Below are 19,101 nucleotides of genomic sequence, written 5' to 3'. Positions count from 1 at the left end.
AGGTAGTGTCTTCACTAAGTGCTACAACCGTGTACTGCATCAGTGCAGCTGCAGCCCTGTAGACAAGTCCTCAGTCAGGGCATTGCAACTGGCCTACAAGAAACCTGCAGGATCAATCTCAGAAATGCCAGGTGCAAAAACAAAGCTCTCACCACATAGGGCCTGTGATGAGATGTACTCCCCACACTAACCCTGCAAGGGCTGAATTAGGCCTAATCAAGCCTAATCAACCAATTAGGCTGCAAACAGGGGAGATTTAGACTGGAGGAAGCTAATTAGAAGGAAGATCACCTGTGAGAGGACAGGCAGGGCTTCTACAAAGCCAGGAGACTGGAGCTAGTATAAGAAGGTAGCAGGGAGGAAGTCTATTGTTCTACTTCCTGAGGTAGGGGAGAAGACTCACAGTAGGAAGGCATCCAGGGGTGAGAGCAGTAAGGTTGGTACAGAGTTAGGCCTTAACTGTTCACTATAGGGCCCTGGTCTGGAGCCCCGAATAGAGGGTGGGCCTGGGTTCCCCTACCAACCACTACAGAGTGGTAGTGCTAAGGGTAGCGAACATGAAGATTGGTGGAGTGATGTTGTCAGGGCAGTGGGTGTGAGGACTGCCTGTGGAAGGAGACTTTGAAAGACTATAGTGGAAGGGAAGCCACTTAATGACTTGGTTGGACAGCTGAATCACAAAGAGGAAGCAGCAGCTCCTTGGAGTGAAAGAGGGGCTGCAGTCAGAGAGGTGGATTGCAACCACGAGAAGGGGTGTTTGGTCTGGCAGAGCTAATCCTCAGAACCACCAGAAGGAGGTGCCATCCTGTGGTGAGTAGAGCACCCTGTGCCAGGGCTCACTTGTGAACACCTCACTCACACTTAGGAACAGTTATTCACCTGTGTGGTCTCATTAGAATCAGTGGGACTACTCATGTGAGTACCTGTCTGAGCAATAGGAGGAAGGGCCACAAAATAAACATTAAAGGGACCCCATCAGATTTGGGAAAGGGGAGGAAAGCCCTCTCGATGCACTATCAATGTATATCCATAGGAAATGTGTCTCTGTCCATTTGTCACGCGTCAAAGAAAAATCCAGGGCAGCAACAGTTCAGCACTTGTGAGCAACCCACAATAAATTAAAACCAGCATGCAGGAGGGAAGGAACTATTGGAAAGTAAAATTATAACTGTGAAATTAAAAATACCTCACCAGAATCCTTTAACAGAGTCTAATGGAAGAGATAATCTTGCTATGGCAGAGGGGAGGATAAGATGGCCAAACAGTTTGGGTTGGTAGGAAATTGGTTTTCCCATCTCTAATGGTTCTGATTTTATTATAGGCTCCAGGACGTTAAGAGAAATGGGGTGAGCTGGTTTTAACGCACAGAATTGTTCTTTTCAGGTAGCTTTGCCTCAAAGCGGGCTTTGCCTCAAAGCGGGCTTTGCCAAGTCAAGTGGCACAAACTTGCTTCTTTGCCATTGACTGGTAAAAACCAGATACTTGTTCTACATAGCTGGCTTTGCAGGTAAGGGAAAATGCTAACAGACAAATACCCTGGGTAAGGGGTATGTTAAATATTATGTGCAAATATGCAGAGTATTCTCACTTGGCAGCTGTAAATACTGAGCGATAAATGCTTAAATGACAAATTCCAGTCTCCCAATTCCCAGGCTCCCAATTCCCACATTATGGACAGAATGTGAGCCCAGAAGAAATCAATTATGATTCCTTAGTGGAATGCATCTCCAAAGGCGTGGTGCAAAGCACAGAATACCCCAGTTCAGGTTGTGTATGGTGGCTAATACCATACTACTGTGCACCTATGTATAGGGTCAAGTGTGTAGACATATACAAATAGAGAAGCCTACTGGCCTTAATTGAATAAATAGGTTTCCCTGAAAAGCTGCCAAGCTCACAGTTAAAACAATTGCCTATTAACACTAATGATGCATCTATAAACTTGGGTCTGGAGTAACTTCACAGTGATCAAAGTATGCCATATCCCATTGTGTTGTAATACTTTGCCTTTGTTTTGGAGTTGGCACAAGCATTGTCACTGATTCAAGAGCTCTCTGCACCTACAGAGGAGGTGCAGGAGGTTTGCCAGGCTTATTAATTCAGTCAACAAAGCTACTGGTAACAGGGGGTGAGGTCTGATGTTGAAAGACAGATCCATTGTTCCATCATATCTTAGCACACGGCCACAGGACTGCCCTAGGCCAACATAGCAAATGCTGAAAGTTGCCTGCTAAAACTGCTCATTAACTTGTATCCTGTCATCATAACCCAGCCTGCTTAAAGAATGCCTTTCATTTCCCATTTTCTCAAAGTTCAGAATGCAATAACATTCTGAAGTTGCTGCTGCAAGTGTATCACATACTAAATGCTCAGCAGCCTTCACATTGGGCAGAAAAACTTTGACTAGCATTTAAATAGGAAGTTGCATGAATTTGGAATTCACAAAAGAGCCCTGGTTAGAATCAGGTACAGTGCAAGTTTCCCACCACCCAATTCTTACCAATGTACTTCAGACCTGACCTGCACTACCTATCCTCCTGCTATGCCACTCCTGGGCTTTCTTTGAGCAGAGGCTGTCAGTTGCTGCACCCTGTGTAGTGGCTTTGTAATGCCCACAAGTGGGATCTAGTCTAGTCACCACCTAAACTGTCACCTAGGGTGACCAGATGTCCCAATTTTATAGGGACAGTCCAGATTTTTGGGCCTTTTTCTTATATAGGATCCTATTACCCCCCACCGCCTGACCTGATTTTTTTCACATTTCCTGTCACCCTACTGTCACCTCCCTATCACCTTAGCTGGGATTTGGACATGTGTGTCCAGGGTCGAAGGCAAGCCTCTTAACCTGCCTAGCCTCTTTTCATGGTCTCTTTAAATTAGCCTTCTCCTTCCATAACATTCAGAACCACCTTCAGGATTAACAAATACAATGTGGTATTAGAGAGGACTCCTGAAGCTTCCAAGAGGAAAAGGTCAATGAGTAGCTACTGTAGGAGCAGTCTAAATTCTCCAATGTGGTCTCCACACTGAAGTAAATTACATTCAAGGAGAGTCAGATTAAAAAAAACCAAAGATAATGCTTCAAAGAAGCAAAATCTCTATCACCAATGCACCTTGAGAGATGGAGATCTCCCTCAGCGACTAATGCTGCTGCAGCACCCCAGTTATAATCCATGCAGTTCATGAGCCTGCTGGCGTTCCATCTAATTCCTCCTTTTGAAGTCCTCTTCATCCCTGCTCTCCACAGCTGAGAGTGCAATGAGCATCTGGGCTGCATAGTAAGTGGCCATGATGATGGCACGTGAGTAGGGCACCGGGAAGCAGAACTTGTTAACGGCAATGGTCAGATCTGACACAATGAAAAGCACTGCGCCAATACAGGCCGAAAGCTTGGTCCAAGTCCAGAGGTCATTGCACAGCTGCACGCCAGCAATGGCGCGCCACCCCATGAAGCCGATCAAAGCGATATAGACAGCTACCAGGTAGGTGAAGGGGCCTGAGAGGTAGGAGTACAGGAAGGTGTAGCAGAAGCTGGAAACAAGGGTCATCACAAAGCCGGCTTTCAGGTCCAAAGGCTTCATCCCGAATGCTGAGGAGTACAGGATGTGTGTGATGGCAAACATCAGCAGACCTGGAAAGAGGCATTGACACAGCAAGTGTGAGCTTTAATGGGAATAACTAACACAGTAGCCCACCACAGTCAGGGACCTGTGGGTGGAGACTTATGAATACATCAGATTAAACAGTCACACAATTCTGCTCCCAGTGGTAAAACTCCCACGTGAGTTTAGTGGAAGCAGAGGTAGGCCAATATTCAGCCCTTCTGAAAATCCCATCCCTTTATTTAAAAAAAAAAAAATTAATATAGTGACATCTGTAGAGGAGGCCACCCTGGTCAGATTGTTCCTGCCCTAGGAATATGTCCTGAAGTACCCACAGTCACACTGAGGATAATTCTGCTCTGCCAACCACCTCTGCTAACTCTACAGATCAATTAGGAAGAAACAAAACTCCAGTCTTTCAGACCGGACCTCTTTTTTGAATTTCAGAGTGGAGGAAGGCAGGTCTGAGATCCCAGATCTGTACACACCTGAAGAGTTTTTTGTTTTGTTTTTTATTTCTGGGTGGTGCCAAAACTGGAAGGAAACTTTTCCCAGACCAGATGAAATCTTTGCTAATTGCTCTCACAATATTTGGATTGCAATACCTCCAAATTCAGACCCAAACTCTGGCCTTGTTTAGCCACAAACCCAAACTCCAACCTGGGCCTAAGCTGGACCCAAGTCTAAACATCTCCTCCTCCACCCACTGCTAGCAGAATCATAAACTGGAAGGAAGAAGCAGGCATATTTCAGGGATTACACCAGTTAAACCTGCCAACTTTTTTTTATGGCTACTTGCAGGACCCAAATGATTCAAGAGTGGAATTGATCAGCGAAAACAAAACAAGCTTCCCTTTGAAGAAAAACACCCTTGAGAAATCCCAGATGTTGCTGTAGGAAGGAATTGCCCATATGTTAATCCCTCTGCACTAGTCCATCTGACAAGAAATGTCACCATGTGTTGCAGCAGGTGCTGATTACTAGTTGGTCTTGCCAGTCTCACATGATGGACTCCAAAATAATTTCAGCTCCCTTCTCCCACCCTCAGCCCACAGACCTACATACACTGAAAGTCTGTTCCATTCTGTTCATACAGATTTGTTAACTTGGCTAGATGTTTTCATGCATAAATGAAACTGAAAAGAATCTGGAAATCTGAGTGCCCCAGCAGGCCAGTGGCTGCAAATTATGTCGTGATGCCCTGGTAGAAGGGGAACAGGAGCTCCTTAGCAACTAAAATCCACCGGTGAGAAGTTTGTTCTGCATGTCTGTCATGCTCACAAGCCAACACACTGGGCTAAAACAACTCAACCAGGTGGCACTGCCCCCTCTGCACTGGGGAGTGTCTTGTGCTATGTCCAGCTGATCTACAGCTCAGATTGCTGGTGCATCCACAGAATGGAACTGGTAGAGAGAGGAGAGGCAGAGCCCACATGTAGGGCACAAGGCTAGATAGATGAGACAGGGCACTAGAGGAGAGGGATGAAATGGGGTGGGGATAGGAGAGACACCAAATGATGGCCTCAAGACTAATTCAGAGAACAGGAGGGAAGACTTAATGAGCTAGCTAAACATGAGGAGTAGGGACATTTACTAAAGATCTAGGACAAGAGCTTTTATACTACAACAATCTCATGCACAGTTTTAAGGGGAAGTTAAGGGATGTGAGGATACTTTAGATAGGTGTCAGGAGAGGTTTCTTCTCCAAGAGGCTCAATGGCTTTATGTGGAAAAGCCAGGGATAGAGAATCAAAGAATATAATACATACAGTCAGAAAACAAGCCTGCTGGGAAGGTCTAGATAAGGGGTTCTTGGGGGTTTCTGAGCCCCCCCCCCCCCCAACATGCTATTAAAAACTCCATGGCCCACCTGTGCCACAACTGTTTTTCTGCATATAAAAGCCAGGATTGTCGTCAAAGGGTAGCAAGCAGGGCAATTGCCCGGGGTCACACGCCACAGGGGCACTGCAAAACTAAGTTGCTCAGGCTTTGGCTTCAGTCTGGGGTTGGGGGGGCTCAGGGTCCCGGGCTGCAGTCCTGCGCAGCTGGGCTTTGGCTTTCTGCCCTGGGCCCTAGCAAGTCTAACAACCACCATGCTAGGTGGACTCCCTGAAACCAGCCCACAGACCCCTGGTTGAGAACCACTGGTCTAGATGGACACCGGGTTCTGTGCATGTCTGACAGAAAAGACAGACAATGGATCACATGGATTCCTAGTGTAACTCCACTGAGTCAGCCCTGGCATTGCGAAGGAAAATGGTGGTCGAGATGAGAAGCAGAGACGGGAAAGAGGTTTGTGATAAATTGTGAGGTTAGTCACAGACAGAAGACGGGCTGCTCCCAAGAGAGCTCATTCAGGCATTTGGAAGTGGCAGGAGGCCCCACCCCACCTAACTAAAGACGGGGGGGGGGGGAGAGAGAGAGAGCAAACATTCAACAGCCTTCCAGCATATATGTATTGCCATTACAAGGTGCTTGGATTACAAGATGTGCTCAGACCAAGTCCTTGGATGTGCAAGAGTGTGATCTGGGAATCCAAATTTCCAGCTAATTCAGCCTTTTCCCTCTGCATCTTTTCTTACTCTCCATTTCATTCTGGTCCAACTGCAATGGAAGCGGCTGACTTCCGTTACCTTTCTGTCTCTTCCCCAATGGAGAGGACTAGCCAGCTGCAATCCACCCACCCCCACCTTGAGTGAATGAGATTCCCTTTTGTTACACCTTCCATTCCCTCATCTGAAATGTGAGTCTCTAGCCACCAGTGCAAAGGGCTAGTATAAGCAGAGACTAGAAACTTCACTTTGGTTTTAAATGTCTGTCATCAAGTGAGATGCATTTTCAATTACAAAATATCTCCTAGACACAATAGGATGCTAGTCAGAAAACAGCTTCCTATTAGTTGGCTGTAATAGTAAAAAATGAGGCAACAAGACCAGCACAGCAAGAATAGCTCATCAGGACTTTCATCCTATAAAGTCACAAATGTCTTTTACCAAACTCCTCTTGCCAACAGCAGTTCAAAGGAGACCAACTTCAAAACTGTCTTCAGACTGACAGCCATATTTATAGAGATGGAAATGAACTGTTTGCTAAGATTGAATGTACTTTTATGGATATTTCCACAAAGAATGCTGTCAACATTTTGAATTTAAAGGGTTTTTTTCCTCAACCAGCACCGACTTACTAACTTTTAAACAAGGAGAAATTACTTTTTCTAGCGTCGATCAAAGATTAACTGTAGCGGTGCATGACATTTTGTCTGAAAATGGCTGAAGCTCAAATCTTCCTCTACTGTCTGTCACCACTGGAAAGAGTATTAAAGACTCCTGAGGTGGCTCAAAATGGCAAATGTTTGACATCAGCCTGTTTGGGGGGGAGGGATGACACAATATGAAGGCAGAGATTTTCAAAGCCATCTAGGAGCGTTAGACACCCATTCCATTGAAATTAATGGGAGATGTGTCCAAATCCCCTAGACCATGTGTTCTCAATGTGGGCACTTAAAACAGGTGTCAAGGGCTTGCAACCACACTTCCCATATTGCTAAATGCGTGGGAGGGGATCACTGACCTATTCCAGATATTTGGGAAGTTGGTCTTAAGATGATCCCACTATTATAGTGGTGCAGCAGTGCCATAATGGTTAAGGAAGCAATTTCTCTTTAAAGGTCACACTTTAAATCTTCTGAAATCTACATGTTTAGTTGGATTCCTTTGAAACTGGTGTGCCTCAGGAGCGGGTGGGGTAGGGCTAGTGGCCCAAATTTGGAGTCATTTGAGACAGGTTGCAAAGATACAAGTCCTGGAAAAGGTAGCCATTTTTCAAATTTTCCAGGGTGTGTGGATTGTGTGTAGGTTTTTTTTGTTTTGTTTTGTTTTTGCGCAGAGCTAGAGATCAAGCTATTAATGTGATGCAAGTAAAAATGGTCTCAAGCTGTTGAGTTGCACCCAAAGTAGTGCACGGCACCCACTAAATCTTTGGGGGACTGAAATTGAGAACCATATTTAAGAAAATGTACTTTTTTTTTAGTTGCATGTGCTAATATAGAAATACAGCTAAAAAGTTTCCATTCCTAACATTTTATATGTGCTACAGTTCAACTCTTGGAAGTACTCTAAAATCCTCCGTGGTGAAAGTGAATGGGTGTAAAAGGTGGTGAAGAGCTCTTACATTTCAGCAACTGTGGGGTTGGCAGAGTAAACCTGTGTTAACAGGGCGTATTAGGGCATTACTAAAAGAGGGTAGAGTCAAGGTTGCATGGGCAACATTAACTCTGCATTTCCTGGTTTTCCGAATGAGCTTTGCTCAACTCAGCCAGGCAAGCTTACTTCTGTGTTAATGTAGTTTTTTGCCATTGATAGGAAAAGGTTGTGAAAAGGTTGACAACCACTAGCCCAGACTGCTTTGAAAACCTCAGTTCAAACATTTGAGGAGGCAAGACAAAATTGTCAGCAGCCCCTGAAGAAAATGGGCTGATGGGTATTCATAAGAACAGCCACACTGGGTCAGACCAATGGTCCATCTAGCCCAGTATCCTGTCTTCTGGCAGTGACCAGTGCCAGATGCTACAGAGGGAGTGAAAAGAACAGGGCAATTTATCGAGTGATCCACCCCATCATCCTCACTCCCAGCTTCTGGCAGTCAGAGGTTTAGGGGCACCCAGTGTATGGGGTTCTGTCCCTGACCATCTTAGCTAATAGTCTTTGAGAGACCTATCCTCCAGAATTATTTTAACTCACAACATTCCCAGCAATGAGTTCCACAGATTGACTGTGCATTGTGCGAAGAATTACTTCCTTATGTTTTAAACCTGCTGCCTATCAATTTCATTGGGTGACCCCTGGTTCTTATGTTCTGTGAAGGGGTAAATAACATTTACTTCCTCCACACCATTCATGATTTTATCGACTCTATCATATCCCACCCCCTTAGTTGTCTCTTTTCTAGGATAAACACTCAGTCTTTTTTTAATCTCTCTTCATATGGAAGCTATTCCATATTCCTAATTTTCATAGCCCTTCTCTCTACTTTCCACCCCTCCCCCATTCTAATATTCTTCTGAGATGGTATTCAAGGTGTGGGTGTATAATGACTTTATACAAACAACCTTATTTTCTGTCTTATCTCTCCCTTTCCTAATGGGTCCTAACATTCTGTTCGCTTTTTTGACTGCTGCTGCACATTGAGTGGATGTTTTCAGAGAACTATCCACAATGACTCCAAGATCTTTCTTGAGTGGTAACTGCTAATTTAGACTCTCTCATTTTGTGTGTATAGTTGGGATTACGATTTCCAATGTGCATTACTTTGCATTCATCAACATTGAATTTCATCTGCTATTTTGCTGCCCAGTCGCTCTGTTTTGTGAGATCCTTTTGACACTTCACAGTCTGCTTTGGACTTATCTTAAGTAATTTAGTATCCTCTGCAAACTTTGCCACCTCACTATTTACTCTCCCCCCCCCCCAGATAATTTATAAATATGTTGAACAGTGGTCCAGTATAAACCCTTAGGAGACCCTGCTATTTACTTCTCTCCACTGTGAAAATTCATCATTCACTCCTGCCCTTTGTTTCCTATCTGTTTAACTAGTTACTGAACCATGAGATGACCTTCCCTTTTATGTCAAGAACGCTTAGTTTGCTTAAGAGCCTTTGGTGAGAGGGACCTGATCAAAGCTTGCTGAAAGTCCTACATTTTCAAGATAGCTTGTGACTCAAGTCAGCACATCTCCAATTAGGGGAAGGCCTAGTGGTTTCTATGGCCCACCTCTAGCCCCAGGGGCACTGAAGGATCACAGGCCTCAACCACAGCCACCACACAGCAGCTCACCTGAATGATTTGATTGATTGGAGAAGGAGGCTAGTGAAGTTCTAGCTTGCATGGAGCCCTGCCCACAAAGCTCCTGATTTGGGGGGAGATGTCTAGATATCCAGCCGCACTAATTGGCCCAGATGCACTACTTAAGCCAGAAAGAGGCATAGGAAGTTGTCTGAGTGACTGGAGGAATCCTTGGTTGGCTGCTACTACACACCCTACCTATGTGCCTGACTCCTGTTTCCTGCCTTGCAGCCTGTTTCTGGTTCCTATTCTCCTTATCCCAGACCACCATCTGTTCCTGCATTGCTAAAGGTCTTTGCTCCTACCCCAGACTCTAACTCCAGCTTCTCCTCCTGACTTGGTTACTGGCTCTGACCTTTCCCTTGGCATCTGACTATCCCCAGCTCTGGTTCCAAGTGTGTGACTCTAACCACTGCCCACACCCTGCTCCCTACTCACATGCTTCCCTGTTAGAACGCTGAGGATCCACTTTCCCCTTCACTTGTTCTCTGCTTTACACTGGGGCTTTGGGAGTGCACATCACAGCAGCTATCCGTGTATAAGATGATTGCACAGAGTCCAGCCAACTGCTGAGTGATGTGAGGTCATTCTGCCTCTGCCACATTCCCAAGTCCTGCCAGTCCAGGGAATGAGGACAGATGCTGAGAATCAATCCTGGGCCAGCCCCATGACATGGCTACCAGCCAACCCCAGGCTCTTGGAATGTGAGTACAGAGGAGGACAAGGGTCATATCCAGCCACGGTGCACCCCCTCTAATTTCAATGCAAGGGATTTATGCATGGGATGAGTCCTTCCTACTGCCACGACAATGGGTTAAACACTAAATACAAATGAAAAATATATAAACCCTCTGCATAAGAAATTCAGCACTAAATACATGCGAACTGGTTGCTATTACATCCCTTCCGAACTGGGGCATCACTTACCATGAACAAAGTAGCCTTGCTCCTGCCAGATGAGGAAGGCATCCCCCACTGCAGAGAATATTAACCCTGCTAAGATCCTACTGGCGCTTTGATGGGCGACCAAGAAATTGATTCCATGTGCCAGCAGAAAAACCCATAAGCAGAAGATGGGCAGACACTTGATGAGGGCACTGAACCAGGAAGGGCTGGAAGTTGGCAGCCAGAGGACGAAATAGACACAAGTGGCTTTAAAAAAGGGCACCAGCTTGGGGCCTTCACTCTTCACCTAAAAGAAACAAGTCATTTAAAAAAAAATCAATAGGATCATTAGAGGCTACAGTATAATAAACCCCCTTGTAGAATGCACCCCTCGGTTTTGAAAGGCTGCTTCCTTTCTAGTTCAGAGAGCCCCTGCGACTGGCAGTATTTACCCATCAGACAAAAGCTGCTTGCACTTTAACACACTCTTCACTCCCATTAGCTGTTCAGCCAAGGAGCTGCCCTGCACCTCTGTGCCAAAAATAAGGGTTTGTTTGCTTTTGAGTGGAAGTGGGGGAAGAAGTAGATTTCTTTTCTTCATTGCAAGATAGTGTTAAATGCTCTACTGCCTTTGGGGGGGGGGGCGGGAAGAGGGCCTGAGCCAAAGCTTGCTAAAGTGAATGAAAAAATTTACAGTGACTTAAATAGGCTTTGGATCAGACTCTCTTTAACATCCCCTTCCCCAATCTTGTGGCCTGGGAGACACAGCATCAGTTCTAGCCTGGTATCAAATCCAGGGGTCGGCAACCTTTCAGAAGTGTTGTGCCGAGTCTTCATTTATTCACTCTAATTTAAGTTTTCCCGTGCCAGTAATACATTGTAACGTTTTAGAAGGTCTTTCTATAAGTCTATAATATATAACTAAACTATTGTTGTATATAAAGTAAATAAGGTTTTTTAAATGTTTAAGAATTTAAAATTAAATTAAAATGCAGACCCCCCCCCCCCCGGACCGGTGGCCAGGACCCAGGCAGTGAGAGTGCCACTGACAATCAGCTCGCGTGCCGCCTTTGGCACCTGTGCCATAGGTTGCCTACCCCTGAAACAGATGCACCCTCTCCCCACACAGCTTCATAAACACAAATTCTCTTTGAACAGATGCTGATGATGGTTATTAGCATTGCAACAGCAGTTAGGGCCCACAACTAGGTCAGGGTCCCATTATGTAACCCCAGATGCAAAGTGCAGCAGGCAGAGCAGCAGGTGAGCTATACATGGTAAAAACAATGCATATGGGACAGAGCCGCAGAGCCCAGATCTGAGTTATCCCAATGTCTGTGAGCATCTGGAGTTGGTGTTCCAGGCTCTGCCCACCATAAAGAGAGACCCAAGGGGCAAAGTTCTCAGTCCAGATCCAAACTTATCCCAAGTCTGAGTGTGTGATCCAGTTTGGGCCCATCTCTAAACTGCCATAGCCTAGTGTTTCTCTCCACTTTAGGCCATATAGAGAAAAACACATGAGGGTTTTTTTTCTCTAACCATGTTATACCTAAGAGATAAAAGGATCTTAGATCCTGTACACAGCTGGGCAGGGGAAAGGGAGGTTACCTGGCACAGCTGTCAGCTTATTACTGCAATCGTGCCTGACAGCTGCTGGAGTCTTGGGGGAGGGCCAGCTCCCGCAGCAGAACTTCCAGCAGAGCCATTGGTGGATGGTTTTGAAGGGGTCATTGATGGAGTGAAAACAAAGTACCCCACCGTGGACAGATAACCATCAGCTGATATGTGATGGCTCATGGAAAATCTCCCAAATTATGTTTGCTTTCATCTCCTCTAATGGAGTTACTCTGGCTTTACACGGATGTCACTGAGGCTAGATTCTGGCCCACAAATGAGAAACACAAACATCATGCATCTGAAGAAGTGGGGTTTTACCCACAAAAGCTTGTGCCCAAATAAATCTGTTAGTCTTTAAGGTGCCACTGGACTCCACATTGTTTTTACAAATGTCATGTATTCTCAAGTGGCCAGGGGTGATTATATTGTGTGTTTCCAAGCAGTGTTAATAAGGAGGCTGTATTCAGCACAGTGAGCATGTACCCTAATTGTGTCAGAAGGCACTGACCTTCATGCCCACCACAGAGGGATTTACAGCTCTCAATAGTCCTAATTTTCTGGAGGCCCTAGATCAAGTGTTTCTATTTACTGTCCCCATGGCTGCTGCTAGATGGGTGTAGCTCCCCAGTACTGATGGTTTGGGGATCATTTGTTCAGTCAGAATAGGGACTGTCACTGATGCAACGGAACAGAATGTTGGGGTGAATATGGGAGAGGAACAGTTTGTTTCCAGCTGTGAAGTCCAGCAAAGCCAGAACTGCTCTGTAACGTAATGTTCTATGGGTCACAGTGCTATAGTGCTGAAAACCCAGTTACAGAACCCCTGCTTCAGAAGTATGGAAAAGAGAGTTGGCCTCTTCACCACTCATTAGGCCCTCTGTTGCTGGAAAGAGGATTGTAAGGCCTGAGGCAAAACCCACTGAAGTCAATGGCAGTCCTTCCATTGATTCAATGTGCTTTGGTTCAGGACCCTAGAAGACAGGCTCTTCTGGTGTGTGGTTACATCATCTTCCTAGTGCAATGCCAAGTCCCTGAAGCCCAAACTCCCCACACGTTCAGTGGAGTAGAGCAGAGCTGGAATATTGAGGTGGAAAGTCTCTTCACATGCAATATCTGTAATGGGTAAAAGATGAAGCAATAGGACCACAGCAAATGAGCAACCCTAGGAAACTAGAGCTTGTCACAATAGATAAGGCTTTCAAAACTGCTGTCGCATTGAATGGAAAGTTCCTGCACATAGCAGCAGCTCCTTAGCAGTGAGATTTTGTAACACCTCTGAGTACATTATTTATATTGCCAACACACATTTTAAATGTTCTAATAAGCAACCAGGCTAGATAACTCATTCTCTCACAGCACATTAGCGTCTTACATTATAAGGGGAAGCTGGTAGTAACTCCTATATTTGGGTTGCCTAACGCTTCCCAGTATAAAAGATTCTTGTGAAATGTTTTAGAGATGCTCTTATTCCGCCGTTGCTTGACACAAACCTTTGAAATAGGGAATGGAGAAGTGCCTTTTCTTTGTCCCATGAAATTCTATTTAGATTTAAAGATCTGTGGGAAATCATCATTTTCCTTCTCTCACTTGTGTTTCTCAGGAAAACTTTGGCACCAAAATATTAACAGGACATGAATGTTCTAAGGCCAGATACATGCTGTCACCAAAACAGAAGACATTGTACTGGGAACACCTAGTAGCTACCAAACATCTGTAATAGGAGGGACGGGAGGAAGAGGGAGAGATTGCTGAGATGGGTTCCCCCCAACCACCCCTTCAAACCCAGCATATGGCCCAAGCAGCCCATCCTCCTTCCTCTGGATGCCATACAGAGCAAAAGCTCCCTCAACTCCTGGTTCGAAGTGGGGAGAGAGGGAGACACACACACTCACAGGCCAGGGTACCCAATCATCCTCCAGGCCCAGCATTGGGCCCCTGCAGTCCTTTCCACCTCTGGAATAACAGCCTTGTCTTCCTGTAAGTTAAGTAGTAGACATCTGTGCTGAAAAGTCAGGGTTCAAGCCCAGCCCTGTTTGTGATGCATGATGGAGAAGTGGTTACAAATGCACATAAGAAACTTGTTTTTAACTTTTACCTTTTATAAAAATCTAGCAAATTGCATTTAAAACCCCTACATTAACTGAACATTACTTAGGTTACAAGATTTAAGGTTACCGGTGCAATCTTAATCTGCCCCCCTTGTGTGTATGCATTATCATATACTCTTTAATTACACAATCATTATTTTCCCCAGGGCCCCTGTCTCCTTCAGTGCACAGGATAGATGAACAAAAGGGCACAATTAAATTTGCAGTGCAACCTTAAAACTGTTATTTCCTAACTTTTGAGTGTTTGATTTTGCAACCTAAATACTCATTTAATCAAGTTTTATAGTTCTATAAACTTCATCTTAATACTAGTTTTGGAATTTTTCAAACACTTTTGGCCAGATTCTGATCTCAGTTACTCTGGTGTATACCATACCTGGAATCTGTAGTCATAACGCCCCCTACATAAGGATAACCCTCTGGCAACAGAGAAGCAGTATGATGTCACATTGTTAATAGTTCATCTTTTACATCTTCTAGACCAGCATTATTCTAAATGGGTTCTGTATAGGGTGCCACTCTTGAGGTACAATAAAGGGACATCTGGGATGATCCTGAGCCCATAAAACTGGACAGCTGAGCACCCTTACAGATTTCCAGGTCAGCTACCTTAAAAAGGGACAAAATCTGGACAGGTGGTAACCCTAGTTATCTAACAAAGCATGGCGTGACTCTTTAAGTACACCTGCTGACCTACTACGGCCCTGGTTCTGGTTCAGCCCCAAACAAGTGCAGTCTGGGAAAGTAGTTTGCAGGGACTAATGGGAGATGTAGTCAGGGACCAGGTGACTGTAGGGTGGGACAGCAAGGCATGCTGTGAAGGAATGGCAGGGCATAGAAGAAGCAGCCTTGCTGCAGACCAGAAGGCTAGGGATTAGGTAAGAAGGAGGTGGTTCCCCCCTTCCCTACCAGAGCTGAGACAGTCTAAACACAGGCAAGCTATAGAAGGACCCTAGGGAAGGATGAGGTAAGTACCTGGTGGTAAAAGGATATAGAGGGGCTGAGATGTAAACTGAAAGCTAGAATCCCATTTTGGGTACATGACTGAGATGTTCAGTCTCCCTTCACTCATCACCAACTGAGATCAGTGCAGGGGCAATTGTTTTGCCTGTGGAAGGCCAGTTCCTATTGGTATTAATCAACCCTATGTCCACACAGGTGAAGGTTATTGCCTGGGCTTGGCCAAGAATGTCAGGTGTTTGGATTTCTGTTCCTTCCAAAAGGGGAGATCTCATTGTTTTGCTAGAGGGCTGGACCATATCAAATCATCCAGCTACCCAAGAGTGAGGGGAAACTGAGTCACCTGTGATGGCTGTGTCCGGATGCTGGTAAGGTAAGAACCTGCTACTGCTGACTATATACACACATGCTAGTTTAAATGTCTGTCATGAGTTTAAATAAGCTTCTATTGTCTTCACTATTCTTTCAAATGCTGTTTTTCTGGGATTTATAAACTCAATTGCCAACTTTACTCTGAGCTGAAACTTACTATGTAAAATGTAAAAAATTGCAGAGGAATTGCATTTACAGGTGCTGAATTGCATAACTATATATTAGCTCTGGACATTTCCTGTGCTCATGACTTCCAAATTACTTTGATTTTAGAGGCCTTAAAAATTAAATTGCTCTAACATATTTTCACTATATCTGTGCAATTACAGTTAAAATATTATCACAACTATATGTATGCAGCCAAATCTAATAAAACGTTCCCAAACTTGGGCAAGCTAACAGGAAGTCAAGGCCTTTTACCTGTGAAGAAGTATGTGTGTACTTTATTTTATGCAGGAGAATAATTCCATTGATCTAACTGGGGCTAACTGTGTGTAAAGCTAAAAATATGAGTAGTTCTGTGCAGGATCAGAACTTTAAAATGCATCAATCACCTGCGAGACAGGAATTAATAGGGTTTCAGTATTTTTTCCTCCCTTTTCTTGTTTATTCCTTCTTACTCTAATATGGTATCGTCCATCTCTTTGTAGCTGTAATTCAGTGGTGACAGGTAACACTATGAAATGTGTACCCCACTCAGGCAGCAGAGTGAACGCTTAGTGTAAGGGTATGACTGCCCTTGGAGTCAGTATACTTTTTAAAGTAAACAATGAACAAGCTATGAAGGCAAAACATGTTGAAGGATTTGCTAGTGCAGTGGTTTTCAACCTTTTTTCCATCCTAAAAAATTTCAAAGGGAGGTGTGGACCCCTTTGGAAATTGTCAACATAATCTGCAGACCCCCAGGGGTCCACGGTCTACAGCAGCGGTCACCAACCGGTAGATCGCGATTAACTGGTCGATCGCGGAGCTTCTGCCAGTCAATCTCCGTCTCCGGCCACTAAAAGTCCGGTGGCGCAGCGGGGCTAAGGCAGGCTCTATTACAGTCTGAGGAAACCTGATTTAATGTGGTACAAGGGCTATATAGCTAGGAGTAATGGGTTGAGTTTAAGACAGGGAAACCTTAGTCTGAACAACAGGGGGGAAATCTTTCCAACAGTGAAATGTACAGAAGTGGCAGAAGGTACCTACTTGGAAGCTATAAAAATGGATAAAACACTAGAAAATGTTTTGTAGGGAACAATCCTGTGGTAGCCCCCAGTAACTGAACTGGAGTACTGGATAAGTTACTTCAACCTGTAACTTCTCTGAAATTGGCTTGAATAGAAGAGGAGGGAATCAACTTGCAACTTCTTCTAGACAATAGGTGAGTGGCCACCTGCTAAAGGATGTGGGGGTCACTCCCATCAGGTTAAGAACACTGCTTACTAGGAAACCTGCTTATAAAAATTTAATATCCCAAATATTCCAGTTAGTAACATTTTAGCACAACATTCTGTACAAACCAACAAAAGCTGGGGCACTTCCCCACTCACCCTTCAGAGTGGCCTGTTTTAATCAAGTAGAATGATGCATTTGTTGTCTTCGCAAAGCTAAACTGTTTTTATTGGCCCTTGTCCTCCCACACTGCAAATTCCACACTTCCCTGTCCTCCTGGGATAATTGTTTTCATTTCCTCTATCTGTCAATGTTTAAGTGGTTGGCAGCTTTTTTGTGGTGGATGTTGTTGCTAGTCCAAGTCATGGCTTGTGCTTCTGATTCTCTGGTCTCCATAAACTACTGTGACGGTTAGAATGAATGTCAACCATTTTGTCTCAAGTTGGAGCCCTGGGGCAAGGCAGTTGGCTTGGATTTGTGATGGCGTGAAGAGGGGGTCATGACTGCATGTGCAACTGTCAGGCTGTCATCACAGATAGAAGGGAGAAGATTGTATTCGGTTTTCTTACCAGATCTACTACTGAGTAAAACAGTGGCTATCAACCATTCCAGACTACCATACCCCTTTTCGGAGTCTGATTTTTCTTGCATACCCCCAAGTTTCACCTCACTACTTGCTTACAAAAATACAAAAGTGTCACAGCACACTATTACTGAAAAATTGTTTACTTTTTCATTTTTACCATATAATTATAAAATCAATTTAATATAAATATTTTACTTATTTTTCAGTGTACAGTATATAGAGCAGTATAAACAAGTCATTGTCTGAATGAAATTGCAGTTTGTACTGACTTTGCTAGTGCTTTTTATGTAGCCTGTTGTAAAACTAGGCAAGTTGATCTACCCCCTGGAAGACCTCCGAGTACCCCCAGGGGTACATGTACCCCTGGTTGAGAACCACCGGAGTACAGCACCTGCCTACAGCATTAGTCAATACTGGATGCTTCAGAGAAATAAATCTAGACCATGGGGGAGGAAGGGGACTCTTCTGATCTCAGTAGTAAATTGTCCTTTCCCTGAAGCAGATTGGGGTAATCAATCTGCAATTGTTGGTCTATCTGTGCAGGGCCAGCCATAGGAACATGTCACATGTGCAGAAGTAGGGAGGAGCACCTCCTCCTCTGGGAGGAGCACCCTTTGGGCATGCACCTAGGAACTCTACCAGCTGCTGGCTTACTGTTATTCCTCCGAAGATGAGCTTGGGAAGCCAGTCCTTCCAGCTTCTCACTGACTCTCCCCTTCCCACACAGTTACTCACCAGCTCATTTCTCTGTGGTGTAACAAACCTGTTGGATGTGTGTATGTATCGTAACAGATAAAACAAGGGAATTTATGGTCAGCTGGGGGATTAGATCCAACTTTTGACTCAGTCTGTTTGAGCAGCTGAATCCTCTGTTTTGGGTCTGACTACCTAAAATTCCATTTTTATTTCTCCCTCTTAATGAAAGAAATCTTCCCTCTTATCCTCTCTGGGAAAATTCTCTTCCAGAAAATGCCTGGTGCTTTGCCTTTAGCATCAATTGCTGTATACCACTGCAAGTAAATGTGGAGGTACAGAAGGCATTTATACTAGTGTCTTCTAGATTTAAATTGCAGTAGGACGGACTGACACAGGGTTCAGAGGCCTTGCTTGTTCCCAAGTAAGGGGTTAATTCTAGATGAGGCTCTGAAGGGTGTAGTAAGAAGGCAAGGCTAGAGACACAAGGTCCAATCAGGCTCTCAAAAGGGACTAGAGGAAATTCTATAGGACAAACTCACTCCTGCATTTTGTTTGTTCTGCACTACCATGGCTAACAGCTCTGTGCTGCTGCTGCAGAAGCCTCTCCCTGTCTGGCATAGGGTGGCATTCTAAGATGGGCAGATGCCAGGTTGGAGGAAGGCCAGAGGATGGAGATGAGGGATCAAACAGTCCTACATTTTGGCAATTCTGCACCCTAGCAGCGGCACAAAGCAGCCAGTGCAATAGTGGTGCTAATAATCCGTACTCAGGCTCAAACCAACCACCAGTTAAGAGATGAGGTTCAAGTCACCTCCCCTCCATCCCTGCTCCAGTGCAGGAATGAACCTGCCTCAGGAAGAACAGCTCCTTCCTTGTCAGGAGAGAAGGGCAAGCTCCACACCTGTGCTCAAAGGACTAGCTTGTGCCCCAGGTTGCCCTTTAACACAAGAACAAAACCTTGACCAATAGAGCTTGCTGACTGAGGCTGATTACTTTTGCTGCTGAACAAGCAGATTCATTCTCCCACCTTACAAAGACTCACATGAAATACTGTGT

At 44.8% G+C, this 19,101-nt stretch overlaps 1 protein-coding gene across 2 annotated transcripts in view; it reads right to left on the bottom strand.

The window, feature by feature from the left end:
- Nucleotides 1-2,255: 2,255 nt before the first annotated feature.
- TMEM86A (transmembrane protein 86A) overlaps nt 2,256-19,101 on the bottom strand; it is a 60,514-nt gene continuing 43,668 nt past the window's right edge. The window contains exons 1-3 of one of the 2 annotated variants that reach the window (XM_024199213.2): nt 13,839-13,940; nt 10,372-10,636; nt 2,256-3,631 (exon numbers count right to left, since the gene is read on the bottom strand). In XM_024199213.2, coding sequence (XP_024054981.1) covers nt 3,204-3,631; nt 10,372-10,636; nt 13,839-13,874 — 729 coding nt within the window. In that variant the 5' untranslated portion in view covers nt 13,875-13,940 and the 3' untranslated portion in view covers nt 2,256-3,203. Of the gene's footprint in view, nt 3,632-10,371; nt 10,637-13,838; nt 13,941-19,101 lie in introns of those variants that run through there. The other variant, XM_024199212.2, reaches the window with a different exon arrangement.

This window comes from Terrapene carolina, unplaced genomic scaffold, assembly GCF_002925995.2.
Source record: "Terrapene carolina triunguis isolate 2854851 unplaced genomic scaffold, T_m_triunguis-2.0 Scaffold715, whole genome shotgun sequence".
NCBI classification, from domain to species: Eukaryota; Metazoa; Chordata; order Testudines; family Emydidae; genus Terrapene; species Terrapene triunguis.
The sequence above is the reverse complement of the archived record's forward strand: the minus strand, read 5'-3'. Positions and strand labels throughout refer to the sequence as shown.